Here is a 28,000-nt window from a genome sequence, read left to right on the forward strand (position 1 = left end):
CCGAGCCGGAAGTCGCTCTGCGTCTTCGCCTCCCCGCTGCCCTGGCGGAAACGCAAGCCCTGGAAGAGAGGTTCCGGGCTCGGTCTGGGCTGGCGGCGGCAGAATGGAGACTGGGGCCGAGGACGCGGGACTGAGCTGCAGCCCGATGCTGGCCTCTTCCTGGGATGCCGCCTGCGGAGCCCTGACCCACAGCCTCCATCTCACCCGGGCTGACCTCGGCGCCCGGGACTTGGACTGGGAGGAACCGCTGGCGCCTCCTGCCCCGGGGTGCGCCGGGCCGGCGGGGTCTGGGGCCGCGGCCGCCGAACGGCCGCGCTCCTGGGGGCGCCGGGAGGGCAGGCGGGGGCCGTGCGGGGAGAGGGTGTGGGCCTGGCATCCGGGAGCCCAGCTGGCGACAGGTCTGTGCGGGGAGCGGGGACCGGCGTCGGCGGGGGCCGGAGGGCGGGGCCGGGGGCGTGAGTGTCGCGCGCGGGGCTGGCGGCCGAGGACCCGCACCTCCGCCGGGTCGGAACCGGGGTCCGCCTCCCTCTCCCCGCACAAACGAACCAGCGAAGGCCTCCTGTCACCCGTGTCCGCCTTAATAAATGTGACTGTCCAGAGTCCCCAGCAGCTTCGTTATGGAAAAGATAGGCGTTTGCCTCTGAGCGTCTTTCGTTTCCCACTCTGGTGCACGCAGTCGGTGCCCAGGGAACTTTTTCTGTTGAAATGAGAAGCGACTACAGGGGGTCGCGTCCGCATTCGAGGAAACAGGAGAGGGCAGAGCCCCGGTGTCCGGAGTGTGCATTTGCTTGGCAATCTGTATTGAGCGCTTGTTGGGTGCTTGGGAAGGTGCGGGGACCTCAGGGGTAGATGAAGAAGTGAGTTCGAAGGAGGACCCGTGGCCTAATAAGAGGGTCGTGAGCGGTGTTCGGACAAGTACACCGATGAATATGTTGGACGGTTTTCTTTTCAGCCAAGACCTGGTGGTTTTGAAGAGCAGCCTCAGCAGCCCCGGTGAAAAGCCCTGCTTCCTATACCTGCGATGTGACCCTAACGGAGGCGAAGAAATCGTTTCTGTGGGCATTTTAAGTTCAGCAAGAAATATGGAAGTATACTTAGGAGAGGAGTACTGTGGAACCAGTAGGGGCAAGACCGTTTGTGGTGACCCGGAGAACAGGTTTGTAACCTGTGAACGCGGAGGTGTTCTCGCCAAGCCGTGGGACTTTGCCAGCTTTTGTGGTATTTGTTGACTGCCTGACATTGATGCCGGGCACTCGGGGGGAGAAGATAAAAACCTACCAGCAGGAGTAGAAGTTTCTCCCTTTAAGGGATCTTTGAGAGAGTCTGAGCTTTCTCATTGTTGTTAATGTGGAAATTTCGAGCTAATTGAGGGAGGTGACTGGGTAGAGGGTGGTACCAGGTAGACTGTATAGACTGTACAGACTACAGTCGGTCCCTATTCCTGCTTCTCGGCTTCTCCATGAACACACAATGGTCTGTTTTCCAAAGGTAATTTGGCAGCTAGTCGGGAACGTTGAACACATTTTTCTGAAAGTAAGTCCATTACAAATGGTGCACAGGCCCAAGAGTGTGCCACACCAGTCTATGTAACCCACAGCTCGTTCAGCTTGTTATAGTTTGATTTTTCTCTAGGTTCTGTTACCAAGATCTACCCGAATTCAATCTCAGAATTTAAGTAATGGCTTAGAAACAAAAAAAATTTTTTTGAGTATAGTTGACGCACATCATTACATTAGTTTCAGGTGTACAGCATAGTGATTCAGCATCTTTATAGGTTATGCTATGCTCAGCACGAGTATAACTACCATCTGTTAGCATACAATATTATTATAATATCATTGACTTATTGCTAATACAATATCATCTGTTACCATACCGTACAAGGCTATTACAATATCATTGACTATATTTCCTCTACTGTACCTTTTATTCCCACTATTTAGTAATTCCATAACTGGAAGCCTCTGTCTCTCATTCCCCTTCATCCATTTTGCCCATCCCTCTGGCAATCATCAGTCTGTTTTCTGCATTTATAGCTGGTTCTGCTGTTTCTTTGTCTATTCATTTGAAACAATTCATTTTTAAATGTAACTATAAAAATAATAGAAGTAAAAGTAATTTAAATTCTATTTTGTTTTTAGTGAGCACAAAATTATTTTCTACAAAAAATATTTAAAATTGGAGTCCTCCAGTGATGCTTGTAAAATAAAGGTAAGTCATCACTAGGTTTTAACTAATTTGACAACTGCAAATGTTTTTGTATAACTTGTACTTGTTTTCTGTTGGTTCGGTAATATGCTTAGTCCAACTTTGTTCCTGATTATCTTGACATAAAAATATGGTGTCATGAAAGCTATAAGCAGTTTTGGCTTCATTATATCAAGAAAGATACAGGGGAATATATCAAGAAAGAAGGGAATTAGGGAAGTTAGGGAAGAATTAGGGAATTAGAGAGGAGCATCCAAAATTTAAAGGGATTTGGACTGATGCCTTGAATATGAAAAATATCATAGAGGTGAACTTTAATGATACCACTGGAGCCTAGGGAAAAGTTGCTGAGCTGGAAGTCATAGGCCCACAATATTCCCCCTGTTTTGTTGCCTAGATGAGTGACCTTGGTTAGATAACTTTATTTCTTTCAAACTACCTCATGTATAAAGTAGAGGACCAAAAAAAAAAAAAAAAAATTTCCTGGTATGTACATGAATGTTGATCATTACTAATAGCCAAAATGTTACAAAAAAAACAACCCAACTGTCCATCACTGAATGTGTAAACAAAATATGGAAAAGTATTGGGTCATAAAAAGCATATAGAAACACACGTGAACCTTGAAACATACTATGCAAAAGAACTTGGGATCATATGTTGTATGATATATATGGTCCAGAATAGGCAAATCCATAGAGACTGAAAGTAGATTAGTTATTGTCTGGGGTTATTGGGCTATATATATATATATTATATATATATATAAACGAACCGGGGGGGTTGGTGGGATGGGGAGTGACTGCCACTGTGTGGTACAGGGCTACTTTTTGGGTGATGTTCTAAAATTGTGATGGCCAGCACCAAACACCATAAGATACCTAGAAATAAACCTCACCAAAGAGGTAAAAGACCTATATTCTGAAAACTGTAGAAAACTTATGAAGGAAATTGAAGAGGACACAAAGAAATGGAAAAACATTCCATGCTCATCGACTAGAAGAACAAACTTTGTTAAATGTCTTTGCTGCCCAAAGAAATCTATCCATGTAATGCAATCCCTATCAAAATACCATGAGCGTTTTCACAGAGCTAGAACAAACAATCCTAAAATTTGTATGGAACCACAAAAGACCCCAAGTAGCAAAAACAGTCCTGAAAAAGAAAAGCAAAGCTGGAGGCATCACAATTCCAGACTTCAAGTTACACTCCAAAGCTGTAGTCATCAAGACAAAATGGTACTGGCAGAAAAACAGACACGTAGATCAATGGAACAGAATGGAAAACCCCAAAATGGACCCACGATTATATGGTAAACTAATTTTCAGCAAAGCAGGAAAGATTATGCAGTGGAAAAAAGACAGTCTCTTCAACAAATGGTGTTGGGAAAATTGGACATGCAGAAGAGTGAAGCTGGACCACTGTCTTACACCATATACAAAAATAAATTCAAATGGATGAAAGACCTAAATGTGAGACCGGAAACCATCAAAATCCTAGAAGAGAACACAGGCAGAAAGCTCTTGGCTGGAGCAACTTGCAGGAGGCCAGGGAAACAAAAGCAAAAACGAACTAGTGGGACTTCATCAAGATAAAAAGCTTCTGCACAGCCAAGGAAACAATCAACAAAACTAAAAGGGAGCCTGTGGAATGGGAGAAGATGTTTGCAAATGACATCTGATAAAGAGTTAGTATCCAAAGTCTATAAAGAAGTTATCAAACTCAACACCCAAAAAACAATCCAGTTAAGAAATGGGCAGAAGACATGAATAGACATTTTCCAAAGAAGACCTACAAATGGCTGACAGACATATGAAAAGATGCTCAACATCACTTATCGTCAGGGAAATAAAATCAGAACCACAATGAGTACCACCTGACACCTGTCAGAATGACTAAAATTAACACCACAAGAAACACAGGTGTTGATGAGGATGTGGAGAAAGGGGAAGCCTCTTGCACTGTTGGTGGGAATGCAAACTGGTGCAGCCACTCTGGAAAACAGTATGGAGGTTCCTCAAAAAGTTAAAAATGGAGCTACCCTACGACCCAGCAATGGCACTACTAGGTATTTATCCAAAGGATACAGAAATACAGATTTGAAAGGGTACATGCACCCTGATGTTTATAGCAGCATTATCAACAATAGCCAAACTATGGAGAGAGCCCAAATGTCCATTGGCTGATGAATGGTTGAAGATGTGGTATATGTAACAATGTAATATTACTCAGCCATCAAAGAGAATGAAATCTTGCCATTTGCAACAACATGGCTGGAGCTAGAGTATATTATGCTAAGTGAAATAAGTCAGTCAGAGAAAGACAAATTCCGTATGATTTCACTCATGTGGAATTTAAGAAAGAAAACAGATGAACATATATGGGGGGGGGGGGGAGGAGAAAAAAAAAAGGGAAACAAACCATAAGGGACTCTTAAAGATAGAGAACAAACAGGGTTGCTGGAGGGAGGTGGGTGGGGGGTGGGCTAAATGTGTGATGGGTATTAAGGAGGGCACTTATGGTGAGCACTGGGTGTTGTAAGTGATGAATCACTGAATTCTACTCCTGAATCCAGTATTGCACTGTATGTTAACTAGAATTTAAATAAAAAATAAGAAAAAATACAATACAATTAAAATGGCCACACAACCCTGTGAGTATACTAAAATCCACTGAATCGCACACTTTAAGTCATTTGATTGCTTGGCGCGTGAACTGTAGCCCAATAATAAAGCTGTTTTTAATTCTTTTTTTAAAAAGGAAATAAATCCTTGCTATCTTTTTATCTTTATGTTACTTTGTACAGGGTTACAAGACTTTAGAATGAGATAAATAAGTAATTTCATAGCCTGCTGTAGCAAATTTACAGAATGGATTATTCCAAGATACTATTTTATACAATATATATTAATAGCTTCCAGATTTATTTAAATGAAGTGTTTAATGCATTCAACAAGTATTTGAATGCCTACTGATGCTGGGTACTATAACTAGACATGTAGGAGTTAGCAGTAATATGATGAAGGACTGCCCTTATGTTGCTGACATTCTATTGTGATGAAATAGACAGCGTTATAAGCTGACTCAATGAGTAGGATTAAGTCCCATATTCGGTGGTGGGGCAAAGGGGATGGAAAGGCAGACGGGTCGTAGGGAGGTTAGACGGTAGGTGTATAAATTTAATGCAGTGGTTCCTTAATTGTTGAGAACAGTCACCTTTTTGGTGCCACACTCTGAGTTCTTGGATTAGGGGTTCTTGACCTGTGTTGTCATGTTACATATGGTTTTGTGTGTGTCTCTGAAGGAAGTGTTTTTTGTTAACTGTTCTATGGAAATTCTATGGGAGTGCTAAGGGTGGTCTCATTAGAGAAATCCTAGGCCTACTAAAGCTTGTTCTGGGGCAGTAGTATATGAAAGTTAATAGTTACTGACCCATCTTTTTGAGCACTTAGTCAGTGGTAGGTACTGGGAATTTTAATCTTCATTACAACCATGTAAAATCATTGTTTTTACCCTCCCTCATTTTATTCCTGACTCAGGTTTTTGCCTTTTCCCGGGGTTACACAGGCTCTAAGTAGAATCATCATTGACTCTGTCTGATTCTAAATCCTTGGTCCCTTTCCACTTTGCTACTTTGTTGTCCACATCACACAAGAAATGTCTTTTGGTTTAGAAACATGGATGAAATAAGGCAGCACAGGGACGCCTAGATGGCTCATTTGGTTAGGCGTCTGCCTTCAGCTCAGGTCATGATCCTGGGGTCCCTGGATCGAGTCCTGCCTCGGGCTCCCTGCTCAGCAGGGGATCTGCTTCTCCCTCTTCCTCTGCTACTTTCTCCCCCTCTCTCTGTCAAATAAATAAATAAAATCTAAAAAAAAAAAAAAAAAGAAGGAGAAGGAGAAATAAGACAGCGTAAGGCATTGGGCAGGACACTGCCATAGAAGCCAGAGGGCTAGGCTCCAAGCTTGACTTTTACCAATTTGGGTAATCCTCTGACAAGTCAGAAAATCACCCCTGACCTCCTCTTTTTTGTGTGTGAACCAGTAGGTTATGTTAGACCATTCTAATTTTCTTTTATAATTCTCAATTCTAAAAGACTTACTTATTTTTAGGGTTTAAAAAGATTTTATTTATGTATTTGACAGAGAGAGCAAAGCAGGGGGAGCAGGAGAGGGAGAAGCAGGCTCCCCGCTGACCAGGGAGCCTGATGTGGGACTTGATCACAGCACCCTGGGATCATGACCTGGGCCGAAGGCAGACACTTAGCTGACTGAGCCACGCAGGTGCTAAATATTTTTAGTAGTTTCGTAAATACTTTGGAAGTGCTTTTGTAAAGCCTTCTTTTGTATTAAGTAGTATTATAGCTAGCTGTGCTGTGTTAAGTTCTCAGATTGGTGTAGTTTATTTTTATTCATTAAGTGAATGAAATTTTATTGTAGTCCCTTTTGTATATTGTGTATTTTTTCAGTTTGAAATGATATTCTTTAATATAAATAGTTCTCATGACCCTCATAGTAAATTAGAAGTGCTGATCATTATAATTTTCAGGAACACTTAAAAATGAAAATGTGTTTAAAGTTTATTTGTTTTTCCTAAATACATTATTATTGCTAGTTTATATAAAAAGGTGACCTTAAATAGTGATTATTGTCTAATATTATTATTTTCCGGAACTTCTCTGTTTTATAATAGTTGCTCTCCTTTGGTGAAAAGCAGTGTGTGTTCATCAGTAAAATTGTGGTACAATTGAAGCGGGTTTCAGCAAATTCTTCAACAAGCTCTCCTGCTCTAGGATCAAGGATAGACCTGCAGAGGGTCCAAACTCTCATGGAGGCTATGGGGTCAAAGCTGTCACCTGGTGCTCAGCAGTTGATGAATATGGTTAAGTTTCAGCAGCAGGTTGGTAGACATGGATTCTGTCCAGGTACCGTTAAAATTTCAAAATGACGGCTTTTTATAAGGACATGTATTGACTTCAGCTTCTTCTTTGTTCTTTACTGTTGATTTGATTATTTTTATTTGCTTTTATAAAATAGCATTTTATAGACTTTCTCTTCTACAAAAAATATCTTACCACAGATCTTCACAATTTTGCATTAATTTACTCACTCATTCAGCAAATATTTATTAAGCACCTTGTCAGTGAATAAGGCAATGTTTTGAGCACTTTAGAAAGTTCAAAGATCAATTAGTTTCTGGCCTATCTTTAAGGATCTTTATAGTCTCATTTTATCTAGACCTTTAAGGAAGAAGGATGGGGCCGGGCAAGTAAATTTGGAGGGATGCAATTTGGGAGAGAGAAAATAGCATGGATTAACTCTTCAGTGCCAGAAGGAACAAGATATAGCTAGGAAATGAATAGAAGTTCACTTCTCTGGGGTGAAGAAGTGGTTGGGGGAGTTTAGCTTGGGGCCAGATCATAGAGGGCTTTGAATGTTACTTTAAATGTTCATCCATGGAATCATGGAACACTGCATCAGAAACTAAGGATGTACTGTATGGTGACTAACATAAAAAATTAAAAAAAAAAAGATAAAAAAAAGTTCATCCATGGTTTTGCCTACATTTTGAGAAAATCTAACCCAGCGCTATGCATAAGAGGAATGAGAAGGAACCGTGAGTCAGTAGGAGGTGAGACTCCAGGGGGAGCAGTTCCATGTTCCTTCCTTCATCCAGATGAGCGTTAAGGAGGGTCTGTAACTGGGCATCTAACCTGGTGCTGGCTGGTGAGGTGTTACGACAATGGCACCATCAGCCCTGGACGACGAACTCGATACTGGTATTGCCGGAGAAAAATAGAGTTAAAGGGGACATTGAGGTTTTGAAGATGGTAATACCGACAATATAAATGGAACCCAAGGGAGGAGACCGCTTGGGAAAAAGGGAGTTTGATTTTGGGAATATTAAGTTGTAGATGTGAATCGAACAGCGCCTGGGATGGTGATGCGAGCATTTGGAACCGCAGGGGGGCGTAGGGTGGGGCGGGGGAGCAGAAGGGAGATTTGAGAGATGTACCCCCGTAGAGGACAGGGGAAGTGGTGTAGGGAGAGCCGGAGCAAGGAAGAAAGGTCCGTGGGGAATAGCTAGGTGAGGTAAGCGATGTAGGGAGCAGGAAGAGGAACAGAACAGCGGAAGACCAGTGGTGTGACCGAGTAGCACGAGAGAAGATCTGATGTCAGGAGACCTGATTTCAGGTTGTGGTGCTGACATGAGTAGTTGTGTGATTTGGCATTGCTTCATCTTTTTGGAGGGTTTCAAAAAAGTACCAGTTCCCCTCTTTCTCTCCTCCCATCGCCCCACCTCGATCCTCAGGAAGTCGCTACCTGGTCCTCCTGCTCCACTGCAGTCCATGCTCCACGGGGCAACCAGAATAATCTCAAAGGGTAAATCAGACCCATCCTTCCCTGTGTAAAGCCCTGTGACTGCTTCCCATCACACGCAGAATTAGCCCAGGTTCCTCACCCTGGTGTCTAAGATCTGGGCCTCCTTTGATTCCTTAACCTCATCTCCTGCCACATCTCCTGGGCCCCCTGGCTCCAGACATGCTGATGTGTGTAGTCCTCAGATACTCAGGTGTGCTCAGGACCTTTGCATCTTAACGTTTCTCTTAATCCAGAAGCCCTTTCCCCAGACGTTGGCAAGGCTGCCTGTTTCTTTTTATTAACATTTCAGCTTCAATGGTATGTCCTTAGTGAGACCTTCCCTAACCACTGGTTTAAAATAGCCTTTTCCTCCAAATCTGCATCATATTTTCATCAGAGCCTTCTTGACTGTTTTGTTGTTGTTTATATATTGGTCTGTTTATCTCATTAAAATAGAAGTTTTATGCAAACAGGGAGCTGGTTTGTTTGTCTTGTTCATGGCTCCGAGTAAGTATAGGATATATGTGCTTTTGGATTATCAACTAAGTACTCCTTGGAGATCTTCAGGGGGTCAGTTTGAATGATCATGAGATGGAAACCAGATTTTGAGGGATTCGGCAGTAAATGGGTGTAGTCGGAATGTGGAGGTACCCAGGGTATAATGGGTTTGTTTCAAGAATGATAGAGATAAGGAGCTTACCTGTATCAGAGTCCCTTGGAATGTTTATAAAGTGCAGATTCCTGGCTGTCACCAATGACCTGAAAACCCAGAAGGTGGGGTCCAGGAATCAGTATATCAAACAGGCATCCCCAGATGTTTCTTAATGCATAGTATATTTTAAGAACAAATGATCGGGGGGAAGGATCGTATGGAGATAGAAAATGTAAAACAAGAAGAAATTATTTTTTGTGTGTAAGACTTTGGAAACATCAGAGAGGGTAATGAATTAAAATCAGCTCATGGACTGATTTTTATGTTCTAAAAACTTAACTTTGGAAAAAGAGGTAACATGGATAGTTGATTTTTTTTTTTTTTGCCATCTCTTTAAGTTTTTTGGTGTAATTCCAAAAATAACATGTTTTCTTTGCTATGAATTTCAATCAGATCAGAAGTGCATTAAGTAAATCATAGAAGTGCTCTCCCAGCTGTCCTTCTGTTCCCCAGCTTGGTGTGTATCCTACAGTTTTCTGTGTATGTTGAAACACATGCAAGTCCTTCCATCCAGTGCATGTGTTGTGACCTGCCCCCTCCCCCCCACTGAATCATTGTACATGGGGACATTTGGGGAGCACCTGGGGAAGACGGAAGATGGTGCAATTAAATCTTCTTTTAAACATGCTAATAAAAGACCTCTTCCAAGTGGGGAGGTTCTATTTATGGGATGATTCTTACAGGGCATACCTGGTTTTCTAGGATTGCATATTATTAACAAGCCTATCTACATGGACTGTCTCCCTGGAAAATGTCGTATAAGCTATGTAACTATTTGTTAAGTATAAATTAGGGATGTTTTGGGGCACTTGGCTGGCTCAGATGGTAGAGTGTGTGACTCTTGATCTCGGACTTGTAAGTTCAAGCCCCATGTTGGCTGTAGAGATTACTTAAAAAAAAAAAACTTAAAAATAAATATATAAATAAAGTAGAGATGTTTCATGATCAAAACTCTTCCTTCTGTGGAAGCTGTGTGACCGCACACACTGTTTAGAACCTTCCTACATTAATTTGGGCAGGTCCTGTCGTGAAGGGGAAAGAAGCGACCCGGGAAGATTTGTTAGAAGCCCTCTACCTCTCCCGGCCTCACCTGTGCTTTGGGGTTGCTTGTGTTCTTGAAAGTTTTGTCGAAATCTTACTTCATTACCTTTGAAGTTAAAATCTGCTGGCTCTGATTTGTTTTTGCTTTACAATTTAGAAAAACTGAATAAGAATTCTGTATCAAAGTGCCTAGCCTGTAGTTTTCATTTAATGTTACCCGAGTGGGGAAGCACCCGATTTTTCTCAAAGGAACCATACTCAGCTATGCAGGATTTGTACTGTTTACTTTTTTCACCTTTGAAATAACAAGTATCTTTTTTTCTTACTTTTTCAAGGTGATACTTGTTTAAATTTTTTTTTTTTTAAATATTTTATTTATTTATTTGACAGAGATAGAGACAGCCAGCGAGAGAGGGAACACAAGCAGGGGGAGTGGGAGAGGAAGAAGCAGGCTCTCAGCGGAGGAGCCTGATGTGGGGCTCGATCCCAGAACGCTGGGATCACGCCCTGAGCCGAAGGCAGACGCTTAACCGCTGTGCCATCCAGGCGCCCCTTGTTTAAATTTTTTATAACAAAAGTTAGACAATCCTTTCAGATATCTGACAAGATATTCAGAAATAAGCACTTTTGCACCAGTCTGGGGGTAAATGTGCACATATGTAAGATTATGTTTATACACAGATACATAGTCCTTTACATATTCACGTATAGGTGTATGGACAGAACTCTGCACAAATGCTTTTATAGCTCTTTTAAGCTACTCTAAGTGTTTTCCATATAACATATGACATGGATCCTAAGCAATAAATACATGTAAATTATTTCATACCTGTTCCCCCACCTACTTTTAAAAGGGTTTGGGGACACCTGGGTAGCTCAGCACCTTCAGCTCGGGTGGTGATCCCAGGGTCCTGGGATCGAGCCCCACATCGGGCTCTCCGCTCAGCAGGGAGCCTGCTTTTCTCTCTCTCTTCCTCTGTGATCTCTCTCACTCTTGCTCTCTCTCAAATAAATAGATAAATAAAATCTTTAAAAAGAAGGGTTTGGTGGGCCTTGCAAGGCAACATGTGACAGCACAAGAAATTAAGAATTGAATAAAATGAAACACAAGGAAACAGAAGAGCCACCAGCACCTGGTAAATAAACTTGGTTTATTTACTGCACCTGCCACATAGACTTTCCTGTGAATTCCTTGATATTTAATACAAAGAGAAAAGGAAATTACCTTAAGAGCTCTCATGTGAGAAAAATATGACTAATTTTTATAATCAGTGAATTTGTTACAATCAAAATTTGCTCTATTAGAAAAGCAAACCTCACATAGCAAGCACCTTATTTGCGTTTAGATTTTCTTAATTAATTGCCAAATTAATTGTCATACACAATTTTGATGTTGATTTCACTGCTGTTTATACAGACTTTTCTATTTCCTGGAGTGCTTCCGTGGCTTAGTCTGTTAAGCGTCTGACTCTTGATTTCGGCTCAGGTCATGATCTCAGGGTTGTGAAATCGAGCCCAGAGTCGGGCTCCATACTGGGCATGAAGCCTGCTTGAGATTCTCTCTCTCTTTCTCTGCCTCCCCCTACCCCCCACTCATGCTGTCTGTCTCTAAAAAGAAAATTCAGTTAAAAAAAGGGAATTTTCAATTTTCTGTCATTAAGGTTTTTTTGGACTATTATACCACTACCAAAAATAATTTAGCTTTGTCATCGTGATGGACTAAGGCCCTTTCTACCAAAGGAGAGTTGTTGAATTTTAAAATTTTGTATTTAATTATATACATATTATATATTTAAATTATATAATTATATATTGTATGCAGTCCGTCTTCTAGGAATAATTTAAGGTTTATCCGAAACTTGCATTCAGTAGAAGATAACATTTCTTTATAAAGAGTATTCCTCCAAAGTACAGTTCAGTAAAAGAAGTTCTATGGAGACCCTCCCACTCCCACCCCACAACTTCCCTGGCTCTCATTATTCCCCTTACCTCCTTTATTTTTCCCTAAAGTATTTATCACCATCTCCATCCACATGATATATTGCCTGCCTGCCTGCTTTCCTTCCTTCTTTCCTTCCTCCCTACCTCGCTTGCTCCCTTCCTTCCTTCTTTCCATTGTTCCCTGCCCCCGTATTGGTTCCATATATCAGTGATTTTCATTTGTTTTATTCACCCACTTATTCCCTGGGCCAGAAACACAGCGTAGATTTCGGGTAAATATTTGTTGACTGAATGAGTTTTGGGTTGGCTTGATCCAGGAATCGTTTTTGAGAGTATCTGGACGATGTATGTGCTGAGTTTCTTCAGCTCACCTGTACAATACTTGTCTCAGTCTCTTTCACTAGGTGTCGGGCAACAGTAAGGATGCGATGTTATCTCCCGTAAGAATCTCTAATAGACTTTTTGTGTTTCCAATTTAGGATACAGCCCTATAGCTTAACAGTTTAGTAGGCTAGAAGTAGTTTTGCTTTTCTCTTACGGAAAAATCGAAGAGCGTAGCAAGAACATGCCCCTGAATGGGAGACCATGTAGCCTCATCACAGAAGTGAGCCAGAATCTTGTCACAATGCAGCCAGTTCAGTTGAGGCCATAAAACTTAATCTGTCCTCCTACAAATCATCAAGGCGGTCGTAGCCACAAGCTGGCTCATTTTAGTCATTGAAGATGTCGCAAATGTACTGGTGAAATATCACACTTCTAGTATATAAGCTATCTGGTGTCTTCCATGATAAGCTAGTGATAAAAGATTTCCTTAGGTTAACTTATTATATGTGAAACTTGGTGGAGGATATTGAATTCTAAGAATATTATCAATTACTATGCCTCAGTTGAGAGTACTCTATTTTATTACCATAAATTAAGGAGGCCTTTGTAGTGGAGACATTAATGCTAATGCAGTTTTACTAAGCATGCTAATATTTAATATTTCCTTTAGGAAAAACTACAGTGAGATCATTAAAAGCCTTGACTCTGGAGTTAGGGGGCCTGGGTTCACGTCCCAGTTCTGCCACTTACTGGTTGTGTTACCTTAGCCAAGTTACCTTTAGCCTTGGTCTCTTCAGCTTAAGATTGGGGTAGTAATCAGAGCCTACTTTGTATGGATGTTTTGAGGATCAAATGACAGAATGCACCTTGCTTGACTTACAGAAATTACCCCAAAAGTTAGCTGTCGTCACTGTCAATAGTAACATGTATTTATTTGCCTTGCTTAGAATTGTGTTCCCACCGGAGAGCAGCTTCAGTCGGTTTGGGGAAATACTGGCCACAAACGTATGGTCGACCTGCAGTCGTCATCTGCTTCAGGAGCCCCAGACAAGTCACCCTCCACACCTTTCCCTTTTAGAACCGGATTGACATCCGGCAACGGGACCGAAGACTTAAAAGCTTCCATTGATAAAAGTCCGCAGCCACCTGGTGGAGGAAATATTACAAACCTCAAAGAGTACAACATTGTGCCGCAAAACCATTCTCTTCTTGAGAATGACCTCAGAAATGCAGTTTCTTCTCTCCTCCCGAAGAAAGCAAGTGACAGCTCAAATATACCTAAGTCCGAGTTGCTGCCTTTTCTCCAGAATTTATGCAGTCAGGTTAACCATCTCCGTGTGGGACACGACGCCAAGTGGCAGGAAGGCATCACTAAGGCCGGGGAAGGCGTTGTTGCTGTTGCGTAAGTATTTCAGACAAGTGTGCTTTAGGCTTTGTAGGTGGAAGAATCAGTTGGAGGAAAACAGATTCGTTTCACTAACTACTGTCTGCATCTGTTTCCAGTAATTTTAGGGGCTATAACTCAAAATGGATTATGGACTTAAATGTAAAACATAAAGCTGTAGGGGTGCCTGGCTGGATCAGTCGGCGGAGCGTGCAACTCTTTTTTTTTTTTAATTTTTTAATTTTTAATTTTAATTTTTTAAATTTATTTTTTATTTTTTACAGAGCATGCAACTCTTTATTTATTTATTTATTTATTTATTTATTTATTTATTTTTTAATAATGATTTTTTATTATATTATGTTAGTCACCATACAGTACATCCCCGGTTTTCGATGTAAGGCTCGATGATTCATTAGTTGTGTATAACACCCAGTGCACCATGCAATATGTGCCCTCCCCACTACCCATCACTGGTCTATCCCACTCCCCCACCCTCCTCCCCTCCGTAGCCCTCAGTTTGTTTCTCATAGTCCACAGTCTCTCATGTTTCATTCCCCCTTCTGATTACCCCCCCTTTCTTTATCCCTTTCTTCCCCTACTGATCATTCTAGTTCTTATGTTCCATAGATGAGAGAAATCATATGATAGTTGTCTTTCTCTGCTTGACTTATTTCACTAAGCATTATCTCCTCCAGTGCCGTCCATGTTGTAGCAAATGTTGAGAACTCGTTCTTTCTGATTGCTGAGTAATATTCCATTGTATATATGGACCACAACTTCTTAATCCAGTCATCTGTTGCAGGGCATCTCGGCTCCTTCCACGATTTAGCTATTGTGGACATTGCTGCTATGAACATTGGGGTGCATATGGCCCTTCTCTTCACTACGTCTGTATCTTTGGGGTAAACACCCAGTAGTGCAATGGCTGGATCATAGGGTAGCTCAATTTTTAACTTTTTAAGGGACCTCCACACGGTTTTCCAGAGTGGCTGTACCAACTTGCATTCCCACCAACAATGTAGGAGGGATCCCCTTTCTCCACATCCTCTCCAACAATTGTTTCTTGCCTTGTCTATTTTTGCCATTCTAACTGGCGTAAGGTGGTATCTCAGTGTGGTTTTGATTTGAATTTCCTTGATGGCTAATGATTTTGAACATTTTTTCATGTGTCTGTTAGCCATTTGTATGTCTTCATTGGAAAAGTGTCTGTTCATATCTTCTGCCCATTTTTTTGATTTGTTTATTTGTTTCTCGTGTATTGAGTTTGAGAAGTTCTTTGTAGATCTTGGGTACTAGTCCTTTATCTGTAGTGTCATTTGCAAATATCTTCTCCCATTCCGTGGGCTGCCTCTTAGTTTTTCTGACTGTTTCCTTGGCTGTGCAGAAACTTTTAATCTTGATGAAGTCCCATAAATTCATTTTATCTTTTGTTTCTCTTGCCTTTGGGGATGTATCATGAAAAAGGTTGCTTTGGCCGATGTCGTAGAGGTTGCTGCCTATGTTCTCCTCTAGAATTCTGATGGATTCCTGTCTCACATCGAGGTCTTTCATCCATTTGGAGTTTATTTTTGTGTATGGTGTGAGATAGTGGTCAAGTTTCATTCTTTTGCATGTAGCTGTCCAGTTTTCCCAGCACCATTGATTGAAGAGACTGTCTTTTTCCCACCGGATGTTTTTTCCTGCTTTATCAAATATTAGTTGCCCAAAGAGCTGAGGGTCCATTTCTGGGCTCTCTATTCTGTTCCATTGGTCTATGTGTCTGTTTTTGTGCCAGTACCATGCTGTCTTTGTGATCACAGCTTTGTAGTACAGCTCGAAATCCGGCATTGTGATGCCCCCAGCTTTGTTTTTCCTTTTCAACAGTTCCTTGGAGATTCGGGGTCTTTTCTGGTTCCATACAAATTTAAGGACTATTTGTTCCAGTTCTTTGAAAAATGTCATCGGTATTTTGATCGGGATAGCATTGAAAGTGTAGATTGCTCTGGGTAGCATGGACATTTTAACTATGTTAATTCTTCCGATCCATGAGCATGGAATATCTTCCCATCTTTTTATGTCTTCCTCAATGTCTTTTAAGAGTGATTTATAGTTTCTAGAATAAAGGTCCTTTACGTCTCTGGTTAAGTTAATTCCAAGGTAACGTATGGTTTTTGGTGCTATTGTAAATGGGATGGATTCCCTGATTTCTCTTTCTTCGTTCTCGTTATTCGTGTACAGAAATGCAACTGATTTCTGAGCATTGATTTTGTATCCCGCCACGTTACTGAATTGCTCTATAACTTCTAATAGTTTGGGAGTGGCTTCTTTTGGGTTTTCCAGAGCATGCAACTCTTGATCTTGGGGTTGTGAGTTTGATACTCATGTTGGGTGTAGAGATTACTTAAAAATAAAATGTTTAAAAACAAACAAGCATAAAGCTATAAAACTTTTCCAGTATTATGTAGGAGAACATTTGGGGACCTAAGAGTAGGAAAAGACCCTTAGCTGATACCAGAATCACAATAATGGAAACATTGATATATTGGATCCCATCAAAATTTAAAACTTCTTCCTTCTGAAAGACCCTGTTAAGAGAATTAAGATACAGATAGAAATTGGGAGAAAATATTTGCAAGTCACAAATTGAACAAATGGCCTGCATTTCGGTAGCTCCCAAAATTCATGTTAGAAAAAAATTCAATCAGAAGATGGGCAGCAGACATGGAGACATTTTACCAGAAAGGGGACACATATCAAATAAGCAAGTGAAAAGATGATCATCTTTGACCTCATGGCTATCAGAGAAATGAGTATCAAAACCACAAGATACTACTGCACAGTTATTTGAAGAGTAAAATAAAAACAAAAAACGGTAATGATACCAAATGCTGACGAGGATGTGGGGAAACTGGATCTCTTCTACCTGGCTGCAGGGGGTGTAGAATGCTACAGCCACTGTAAAAAATACTGCGGCAGTTTCTTGAAAACTAAACATTTACCGTGTGATCCAGCAATCCTACTTTATCCCAGCATTTATCCCAGAGAAGTGGAAACTTATGTCCACACAACAAACTATGCCCAGTTCTTCATGCAAAGCTTTATTTCTCCGTAACAGCCAAAACCTTCAAGCAACCAAAATGTTTTAAAAGAGAAGAACAGTTACAAAGTGTGGGATGTCCAGTCACGGGATGCTAATCAATAGAAGGACCGAACCGTTGACACACCCAACAGCCTGGATGGCTCCTGAGGACATTATGCTGAGTGACAAAAGAGACTCTCAGGAGGTCACATGCTGGATGATTGCATTTGCATACCATTCTCAAAATGGAGTTGTAGAGATGGAGACTGTATTGGTGGTGGCCAGGTGTTAGGGGTAGAGGGCGTTAGGGGAGTGGATGTGACAATAGGGGGTGGCAGGAGGGAGGTCTTTGTAGTGAAGGAATGGTTGTGCATCTCAGTTGTGATGTTCACGTGAGTATCACGTGTACGTGCGATAGAACGGCCTCCACGCACACCGTGCCAATGTCAGTTTTGTGCTGCTTTATTCTACCAGAGTTAGGTGAGATGTAACCATTGGGTGAAGGGTCCTGGGGAACTCTAGTATCTTTACAACTTCCTGTGACTCTGGAGTAACTTGGAAAAAAATAGTAACAGTTTTCAAAACCCCTCATACAGTCTAGAGTGGGGTTCTCAACTTTTTGGTCTTTACACTCTGAAAAATAATTGAGGACTCTAAAGGACCTTTATGTATGGAGAGTATGTGAAAGGAGTCATTTGTTTAAAAATAACAAACCCACTGTAGAGTAACGTAACAATTTTTATGAGAAATATGTTTTCTAAAAAAAGCTTACAATGGTACTCTGTGCAGTGCATGGAGTCCATGTTAGCTTCTGGTTGCATCTCATCTGTGTCCGTCCAGCACGTAGCATCAGCAGCTAGTAAGCCCGCAGAAGTACTGAGAACAAGCGGGCTTAATCTCCAAGGAAAATTTGATACCCTAAATTTACTACCTTTGGAAAGTCTGAGAAACGGAAGAATACTCCAGCACAACTTCTGTTGATCACCTGAGCAGTGACATTGCACCTCGTGTAGCCTCTGGAAGGTGTCACTGTACATTCATGAGGATCTGAGGATGAAGCGTTCAGAGACCCTCTTGGTGGTAGTGTAAGAAAGCTGCTCCTTCGTGGAAGCTGAAAGAGTCACGGCGACCCCAGGGTTTCGTGGACCATGCCCTGAAATTCACTGTCCTGGTGTTCATTGGTTGTGAACTTGAGAAACTGGAATGCTTTTTACTGATTTTTTAAAAGATTTTATGTATTATTTGAGACAGCATGAGCTGGGGAGAAGTAGACCCCCCCTGCCCCGAGCAGGGACCCTGAGCTCATGACCCCAGCTGAAGTCAGACACTTAACCAACTGAGCCACCCAGGCACCCCTTTTAACTATTTTTATTTCTGTTTGCCCGTTCCAGTTACATTCATTTTTCAATGTTTTCGTATTAGGTTAGAAAAGAACCTTCCAGTATTTAGTGAGGTTGTGTGGGTGACAAAAGACAAAACTTGAAATCGTAGGGTTGTTTGGGGAGGTTCTTGGAACACATACGTAGATACCTTAAAAAAAATTGGGCCAGCTCAGTTTTGATTTGGGGCTCAAAACCAAAAGACCCTTTGTGGAGACTTGTGCTGTGAGCGTAGATATCATGTCTTCGTTCTGCCCTCATGTCACTGGTATGCCGAAATGTTGGAAGAATCAAAGATACACAATGCTCTGGGCATTCCGGGTTGTGGTCTCCTGTCATCGATATGTTTTGGCGACAGCGCTGCGGAGACAGGTTTCCGCAACGTACATTGGCTGCTTGCTTGAGTTCGGTTGTTTCTGTTATGGTATCAGGGATAATTGTTATGTTGGTGTTTTAAATTTTATTTTTAGAATGGAAGAGCAACCTGTGTGCGCTTACTTGGAAAAGATTCTTACTAAAAATATGGAACTGATGGAAAAGAAACTTGTGGACTACATCGATCAGCGACTGTCCAAGCTCCAGGAGCACATGGACGCCAGGATGGCTCTGTTGGCGGACCTGCTGCGGAGTCCCTCCTCCCCGCCCCCTGGCCCGGCCCTGAGACAGTGGGACTCCGGAGAGAGACTTTCAAATGGAGAGAGATGAGTGCTCGGCACGTAGGGTGTACTGCAGATATTTATTACATATTTATTGCAGAGCCTAAACCCCCAAAGCTCAAAGCAAGTATTTAATGTCATTTGAGGATCATCGTCTTACATCCGGTGACCTCAGTTAGTTGTAACTGTACTTGTTGCTGTCGATCCAGGACTGTGCGTTAAGATGAGCATGATAGGGTCGTCCGTTATTTTTGTTGCAATATTGTTTACTTTTATTTTTTACTTGTATTTACTTTTATTTTTGTTTAAGTGTTTAAACTTTTTAAGGATTTCTATTTTAATTCACGAGTCTGTATTGTATATATGTTTAAGGACTGTTTTAATTTATATAAAGGCCTTATGTTTTAGGGGTATGACAAAAATACAGTATTTGATATATTTTCTTTTTCTAGTTGATTGTTCTTGGAAACCTTAGAGTACTGAAGCCTTGCAACCCTTAATTTCCAGTCACCAAATTACATTTTATGTTGTTTATTTCAGATAAAAAAACTAGATGTGGTATTTCTGCAACATTAGTTTATGTTGGAGCCATTAATTTTACATTCTGTCACGTTGGAGCTCTACTGTGGGTAGGAAAGAAACATCAAAACTGGCCATTTTTTGTTAAGATTATTACTTTAGATTTTGCATTTGATATAAGACAAGAGAGGTCATCTTGTCTCATTTCAGTAAACACAGAAAGTATAAGGAACTCTTCTCTTCTGAGCTGATAGTGGTTCTTCTTTGCAGAGCCCTTCTCTGGGGTTTTTAACATGTGAAGTGCCGAACTGCACGCGAGGAGGAAGGCATGTGAATCAAGGAGATTGCGCTTCTCTCTGGCTGATATGATTTTCAGAAATTATGACTGTTTTATGTCTTGAGGTGTCATATATTTGCATCTAAAAAATAAACACATCTACTCTGGAAGCTATCTGTCTTAAATAAATATAAATATTTTCTTTTTTTAAATAGATTTATTTATTTGAGAGAGCACAAGTTGTGGGGGGAAGGGGCCGAAGGAGAAGCAGACTCCCTGCTGAGGGGGGAGCCGGACTCAGAGCCTCTATCCCAGGACCCCAGGATAGTGACCTGAGCCAAAGGCAGAGGCTTAACTGACTGAGCCAGCCAGGCACCCCAGAAATATTTTCCTTTCATCTAGTTTTTGTTTAACATGAGAAAGATGTTTTATACTCATTTCATGTTTTGGTGAATTTAGTTTTTTAAAATGAGACCTAATACGGTGTTCATTTATGATCACTCAACCTCAGTAACAGGAGGTTTATGTCACTTTTATCAAGCTTTTCCTAAGTTATTCACAACCAATATAGCCAGTAAGTAGCATTTCTTCCCACACTCGGGAAATGTGTCGCACTTAAAGCTCAACCCTCCTGTTAATAGCTGTACAGTTTCTGATAGTTGTGGTCTGTTCTTTGGTTCAGAAATTGCCTCGCGGGGCGCCTGGGTGGCACAGCGGTTAAGCGTCTGCCTTTGGCTCAGGGCGCGATCCCGGCGTTCTGGGATCGAGCCCCACATCAGGCTCCTCCGGTATGAGCCTGCTTCTTCCTCTCCCACTCCCCCTGCTTGTGTTCCCTCTCTCGCTGGCTGCCTCTATCTCTGTCGAATAAATAAATCTTAAAAAAAAAAAAAAAAGAAATTGCCTCGAAGGGCGCCTGGGTGGCTCAGTCGTTAAGTGTCTGCCGGCTCGGCATGATCCTGGCATTATGGGATCGAGCCCCACATCGGGCTCCTCCGCTGGGAGCCTGCTTCTTCCTCTCCCACTCCCCTGCTTGTGTTCCCTGTCTCTCTGGCTGTCTCTCTCTCTGTCAAATAAATAAATCTCTAAAAAAGAAAAAAAAGAAAGAAATTGCCTCGAAATAGTTACAACTAGGACGCACAAGGTATATTTTATAAAATGATTAAAATAATACATTATTCATGACTATAGTACTAGAAATAATTCAGATGAGCTTTAATTCCTGATTTTCCATTTCTTAATTTTTCTGTGTTAATGAAGATGTAACTTATGTTTTATATGTATCAGAAATTCAGAGGTATTGATTTTCTTATATTTATAAACTGCAACTCTTCTTCCATGGCCCCCTCTCTCAAGGTAAAGCAAATTTAGCATCTTCTTCATGTTTTTCTACCATTTTGACGTCCCCCCAAATGCCTTTGGAAGACATATTTCCAAGATGGCTTAGAGGAAAATAGACAAGGGTGGACAAACCCCAACTCTCCTTCCACCGTAGTCACTCACCTGCTGTGGAACTTTGGATGAGTGATTCTATGTTTTTCTTGACCTCAGTTTTCTCTTCTGTAAGATGGGGGATAGCACAGCCTACGTCATGCTACGGCATGAGGCTTATAATATTCTGAGCATGACACCTATAGTAGATGTTAAATGACAGATGTTCAATTTTTCTCTCCCTTTTTCTACTCTGTTGTCTTCTTAAATGGCAATGACACACGTGTTCCTTAGTACCATTACTATTCCGGCGATTTTGAAGTCCCCCTTCTGTACCCTACCTTTCGTGCAGGAGGGACTCACAATCAATTCCATTGAGCAGTGGTTCTCGAGTCTAGTTCAGGAACCAGCAGCATCAGCATCACCTTGGAACTTACTCGAAATGCAGATTCTCGGACCCCACTTCAGACGTATGGAATCAGAAACTCTGAGGGTGGGGCCAGGCCTCGCGTTTCCCGAAGCCCACCAGCCACTCACATTGAGAACCATTGGTTTAAGTCTAAAAGCACACACTGTGCAGCCAGCTTGCATGAGCTCCTTCCTAAAACCCCGTTGATACACCGCAAAGGTATTCTACAGCCGGTGGGGAAAAAGGCTTTTTACTTGGGATTTAAACCGCAACAAAATTGGATCCTTGGCTACTTGTCCCAACTGGTGTGCTGCCACTCCTCTTCGCACATCCCACGCTAGCCCCAACAGCATTTTTCCTGGTCCTTGAACACACCAAACCATTGCGGCCTCAAGATTCTGTCATCAATACTTGCTTTGCCTGGAATGCACCTCACTTTGACCTCTCCCTTTCCCCAGGCCTCTGCTGCAACGTCCCATCCTCAGAAAGGCCTTTCTTACTATGCTCCCTAAATTCCTCCTCCCCATCCCCATCACTTGGGTGAGCTATTTTCACTTTATTTTTCTTTTAACCATTCTCTAAGGGGTAGATATATTTAGAACAAATTCTTTTTCTTCGTCTGAGAATGTCTCTCTCCCCCTCCCTCCCTGAAGGATAGTTTTGCTGGGTATAGAATTTGGAGTTCTCTTCATTAGGTGCTTGAGAGATGTCACGTGCTACTTGTGTCTGGCTGCTGTGGTTACAGATGCGACGTCCATGGTTCACCCGGTGTCCCCCTGTAGGTCGTGTGTTGTTTCTCTGTCTTGAGTTTTCAGAAGTGTAATTATAATGTGTCTTGCTATAGCTTTTCTTGGGTTTATCCTGTTTGGAGTTTGCTCTTCTTCTTGAATCTGTCTTGTTTCTTCAGAAGCTCAGCCCCATCCTTTCTCTCCTCTCCTTCTAAGACTCTGATGACATAAATGCTGGATCTTTTGTCATAGTCCCATAGGTCCCCGAGGTTATGTTAAATTTTTGTTCGGATTGGGTAAATACTCTTGCTCTGTCCTCAAGTTCACTGATTGGGTTCTGCCATCTCCCATCTGCCATTGAGCCCATCTGGTGAGGTCCCCCCCCCAATTCTATAATTTCCATTTGGTTCTTCTGTTTTGACTTCCATTTCTTTGTTGAGATTCCTATATTTTGATTGTTGGAGGAAGATATGTGGTTGATTGTTGAAGCTTTTTTTTACGATGGCTACTTTAAATCCTTTTGTGGATAATTCAGACATTTAATTCATCTTGCTGTTAGCATCAGTTCATGGTCTTTTCTCATTCAGGTGTTACTTCTCTGGTTCTTGGTCCGACAGGTGATTTTCCGTAGAATTCTATATTTGGGTTAAGTCCTGTGTAAATCTTTAATTTTATCAGGTCGTCACCTGCTTGGGTTTAGCGTGTCGGTCCTGGTCTACGTTTGTGGGATGAGCTTCTAACGACAGTTTTGCAGTGCTGTTCGGATCTGCTTAGTTTCTGTGGTGTCGCTGGGGCTCTCTGGGGCCTGACAGCACGACCAGGAGGAGCAGGAGACTCCTCAGGCTCGAGCCATCTGGTACGTCTAGGTGGGAGAAGGGAATCTGGTGCATAGGGACAGAGATGCTTCTTCCGATGGATCCCCTCTGGGCTATCAGCTGGCCACCCCGCTGTCCCCCAGTGGAGAGGAGTCTCGGCACCAGCGAGGAAGCAGAGCACTTCCCCTGGCCTTCTACTGCCAGTGGGGCTCCCACACCGCACACTTGCCGCTGTTGCCCTGCTAGTGTGGGGTTGTTGCCAGGACTTGCATTAAGTCCCCGGAGCAGTAAGCCCACTGGTACCACCTTCTGTTGCTAGATTCAGCCTGGGCTACCTCTTCTGTTCTGCTGCTGTGTTGCTCATCCAGGCTTGGGGTCTCTAACCGGTTTGTTTCCTCTTTCCAACTCTTTCCAGAGCTTTTGTTTGACTCTTGTATTTTTTTTCCCCAGGGATTACAGTTGTACTTCGGAGGGAGAGGCGGGGAGAGACATGTCTAAACCATGTCATCTGCACCTGGAGTCTCCTCATTTGGTGTTACTAGGTTGGCTGGCTAGGGTCTGTATTGTACACACATACTAGAACAGGTGTCCTAGTCAACTTTCATTTTTGTAACCCTGTATCTTCCTGATGAAGTGCGAAAATCTTCCCATACCCACGGATCCTCGTAAATGGCATTGCGTTATTTCATTGTGTAGCTAAAGCATAAAGTCCATTCAGTTTTCTCTAACTGAACTTTTTAAGTGTAAGGGGAGTTTTAGCCTCCCCATGTTTCTATCTTTCTATGTTTTTTCATTGAAATCTTTAACCTGCTTTCGAGGAGTCAAAGCCTGAGAATCAATGTGAGGGAAATGAGACCTGAAAAGAGAAAGACTTAGAACGAAATGGTTCAACAAAGCATATCTATTTCCTGGGGGCTGAAGTCCACCTACACATGGGACAGAATTCAGAACCCCGTGGAAGAGCTGCTATCCCAGGAGTTGATGTCACATGCCGGTGGCATGGAACATGGGGCTGGACGGTGGCTGTGCTTCAAAGGCGAGTTCTTTGACCTTGGATCTTAATTCCTTCTAGCAAGGATGATCCGATCCTTCTTTCTCAAATTACAGGTTTCATAAAATATCCTGTTCCCTCAATTAAAAAAATTTTTTAATAGTTGGCCTTCATCCAGATCTGGACGTTTTAACTACAGTGAGTATGCTCAGCAGCTGCCCTGTTTATGCCTCCTTCTGGGCTCACTGTTCCCTCATTTCAGAGTGTCAAACAGCTTGCTGATTCCAGACAAATTTTCCTGGGAGGATTTAGGAGGAAAAATGTCCAAAGGGCCTGTGGTCTCCTGGAGAGACAGAATGAAGGTCAAGGGCTCCTAGAATCTCCTTAAACCCTAATATGGCATGAGAATTGTCAGTGGGAGAATGAAACACTCTTTTCCCTTAAAACATATCACTTACAATGTGGGTTTGCCGATTCTCAGCATTGCACAGACGACATTTTGAAAAGACATTTCCTTAGTCATTCCCAGAAAGTAGTTTAAACCTGATGAGCAGCTGGGGTCACTCCTGACTCTCAGTGACTTATTTCAGGAGGCCCCGGTGCTCACAGTAAAGCTACCTGCACAAGGGCCGGCCTGTGTCAGTTGTAGCTGCCCACCGCTGCCTACGGAAAGGAAGCTTTTTCCCAGTTTCTCTCCCGATTTTCCTCTGCTCTGGACTTTGCATTTCAGTTGCTTTTCATCCACGAAGAAACCCTGCTCCCCCCACGGCCGGCCTCGGCTCCTAGGCCTCCCCGGGAGCTCTCACACACTTACACATGGAAGGCTCTGCGGCTTGGGGCTCCCGGGTCCCCCGCCGAAGGAAGGGTGCTGAGGCGGCGAGGGGGCTGGGATGGGGGGAGGCCACACTCCCTGCTTCCCTGCACTTCTCTGCCCAGGTGTGTGCGACATGCTTGACCTCGAGATGATGATTGCCATTGGAGGCGGCTTACTGATGGTCATAGCTGTGCTGACGGGTGTTGTCATCTGTCTGTACTGCAAACTAGCCGAGGAACTGAAGTGAGTGATGTGGGTAAGAGTGAAAAATACCCCCTCAGGGGCGCCTGAGTGGCACAGTCGTTAAGCGTCTGCCTTTGGCTCAGGGCGTGATCCCAGTGTTCTGAGATCGAGCCCCACATCAGGCTCCTCTGCTGGGAGCCTGCTTCTTCCTCTCCCACTCCCCCTGCTTGTGTTCCCTCTCTCGCTGGCTGTCTCTGTCTCTGTCAAATAAATAAATAAAATCTTTAAAAAAAAAAAAAGAAAAAGAAAAATACCCCCTCAGATAGTATCCCTGGGGCTCTCTGCTTGAGCGAGGTCGTTCCTTGCCCTGTGGTCCCACCTTGGGTGAGGTCATGAATAGCAAGTGGGTGTAGAATCTTGGTTTTCTCCCCTTCTGGCTCGGCGCTGTGAGCTCGTAAGTAGAATGTTCTCGGCTGGGGGGCTCTGTGCTGCTTTGCTCCACTTACTCTCACTGAACGGACCCTCAGCTGTTGACTCCGCACACTGGCTGGGCCGTCCCTCCGTCCCAGGCACTGCACACTGGGGGGAGGCTGGGAGTGAGTCTGTGCCTCACATTCACGCAGAGGACAGGCTGAATTGATCTCCTCTTAGCTGAGTTGGGGGAGCTCTCACGGTGTTCTCTCCGTCACCGTGCATGGGCTTGGGGACAGTGAGGTGGGCCTGTAGGACTATGGGGAAGCGGAGCTGTGTGACGATCCCGGGGGACACCTGACAAGGGAGGGTCGATCAGACAAAAGAGAATTAGCTTTGGGGGAGAGGAACCTTCCAATCTGGGAGAGATGGGTCGTTAGAAGCAGTGCCGTTCCCATCCCAGGGGAGTTAAGCTGTGAGCTAGAAGGTAAATCCCGGAACGCGGGGCACGGCCAAGTGTGGCACCTTCGCGATCCCGCTCTGCACCTGCTGGGCCTGCAGCGATCAGCCGGCTGATCCACACTTGCAGTTCCCTCTCCCCTGTTGGCTGTGACCTGAGTCTACATTTCTAGCAATCCTGGGAGAGGAAGGGATTAGATAGGAGCTCGGGCCAGGGGCAGAGAGCTCTCGTTTCGGGCTACTGTTACGTATTTGATTGGCTCTCGGCCTAAACTTCGTAGATACCCCTGATTGTGACCAATGGACCAAGAAGAAAAATTCTAACTCCATGCGTTGTGTATGTCTTTTCTTAAGACCTCGAAGGCACCTGCTGCTCTGGCCATCACCAATAGTAATCAAGCCCCAGTCACCGAGCCCACAGCCTCCAGCACTGGGTCCTATCCCAGCCTCCAGTGCTGTGACGAATGTAGCTCGCGTACCAACTATGATCCCCTGCCGCCATGCTCCTGTGACGTAAACGAGGGACTCTGACTTGGGTGGGCACAAGTATCTGCATGCGTAGGGTTTCTTTCCTGGTAGAGTTTATTATTTGAGTCAGGTTCAAATAGTGTTTACATCGCATTTATGTACTTTTGAATAAATGTGCAATGCTGAAAAATACTCCTCTCTGCCTCCAGTATTTTTGTGGACGGTGATGCTTATGTAAATTACTTGAATGTTTGTACTACCCACTTTGCGTCTTGGGGCCACTAGCTTGTAATATATTGCAGTATAAGGAGAGAGAGTAGAGAAGAAAAAAGACACGTAAACATTTTCACAGGAAGGGCTACTGGGCTAGATGCTTGGGATGGAAAAATCAAAGCCTCTGAAAACCAAGTTTAGACTAAGCTTCACAGCAGCCTGGACCACAAGGGATACACGGCATTTCTAAGTGAGACAGACTTTTTCCTGATCACTATTGCTGATTCATTCTGCTTGGATTTTATTACATGGCGCCCTCTCTTTGAGACTCTGAAGAAAGGGACCTCTTCCTTTGGGTTTTACAAAGACTCAGAACTCAGTTTTCAAACCCGGCAGGTGCTAACATCTGAGGGCCCACTGTCAGTCCAGATGCGATTTCTTTCAGGCCCTTAGGCACTAAGTTGGCTCTGCGGATGTAGGGTTTCTGTAGGGAGATCCCGTCCCATGGGCAAAATTGGACTCTTCTCACGGCCTGTGCCAGGGCCCTAGCAGGGTTCTCGGTGGTGCAAGAGGCTGGGGGTAAAGATGAGACTCCTGGGAGCAGAGCAGGAGCTGTGGAAGAGGCACAGGGACGGAACCCAGGCCAAGTAAAGGGGGCTCACAGGGTTACTCCCAGTAGCCTGGGATCCGGGCTCCTTTCGGCCACCAGACATTATGCAGGCATCAGGTGTTGGTCGCAGGATGGGCACTTGGCGAGAAGTGATGTGGCTGCAAGTCCCCGTGGGTGTGACTTACAAAGAATTTGCCACAGGAAAACATGCCCCTGCCACCTGGATCACATCGCAATGTTCAACTCCTTAATTCTGAGCTCGAACCGCTTCCTCCTTCCTCTGTTACACCTCCAAACTTCATCACCACCAACCCTCCTAGATATCCTTCAATGTGCATTGCCAGTAAGGTAGTATTTAGGACATAAAATGGAAAACAAACAAAACAACCCTTCCTCTCTCTAAATTGCCTGCAACTGAATTTCTTTGCAGACATTCCAGCTCCGAGCCAGAGCATTCTAGCTCACAGAATCGGAGACAGGGATGGGAAATAAGAACATTTCTGTGGGCTCACAAAGGTCAGGGGGTGGAGAGAACTGGACCGGGGTGGGGGGAAAGGTGACTGATCACAGAGCCAGGCCCTGGGTCCTGCCCTGACTTGCCGTGGAG

General features: G+C 43.3%; 1 protein-coding gene across 5 annotated transcripts; it reads left to right on the top strand.

Annotated features, from left to right (window-relative positions):
- On the top strand, positions 1-26,733 carry C6H10orf88 (chromosome 6 C10orf88 homolog). 5 transcript variants are annotated; one of them, XR_015724701.1, is made up of 7 exons: positions 2-267; positions 953-1,156; positions 2,142-2,211; positions 6,901-7,107; positions 13,536-13,990; positions 25,172-25,292; positions 26,457-26,720. XR_015724701.1 is itself a non-coding variant. In XM_045815739.2 (6 exons), exons 1-6 carry the CDS (start codon positions 104-106, stop codon positions 23,822-23,824), a joined length of 1,230 nt encoding a protein of 409 aa, XP_045671695.2. In that variant the 5' UTR covers positions 1-103; the 3' UTR covers positions 23,825-25,165. The 5 variants fall into 5 exon arrangements, 4 of the variants coding, with proteins under 4 accessions (XP_045671695.2, XP_087718735.1, XP_045671694.2 ...); XM_045815739.2 differs by lacking the exons at positions 25,172-25,292; positions 26,457-26,720 and adding an exon at positions 23,695-25,165 and having other exon boundaries at positions 1-267; XM_087862609.1 differs by having other exon boundaries at positions 25,172-26,733.
- Positions 26,734-28,000: the final 1,267 nt, after the last annotated feature.

Source organism: Ursus americanus, chromosome 6 (genome assembly GCF_024610735.1).
Source record: "Ursus americanus isolate L20-20 chromosome 6, mUrsAme1.1.p, whole genome shotgun sequence".
NCBI lineage: Eukaryota > Metazoa > Chordata > Mammalia > Carnivora > Ursidae > Ursus > Ursus americanus.

Excerpts from the sequence above, each read along its gene's own strand:
- C6H10orf88 (XM_045815738.2), top strand. The coding sequence starts at position 104 with ATGGAGACTGGGGCCGAGGACGCGGGACTGAGCTGCAGCCCGATGCTG. Across the intron at positions 268-952 it reads CTGGCGCCTCCTGCCCCGGG|CCAAGACCTGGTGGTTTTGA; the intron begins GTGCGCCGGGCC and ends TTTTCTTTTCAG. Across the intron at positions 2,212-6,900 it reads GTGATGCTTGTAAAATAAAG|TTGCTCTCCTTTGGTGAAAA; the intron begins GTAAGTCATCAC and ends GTTTTATAATAG.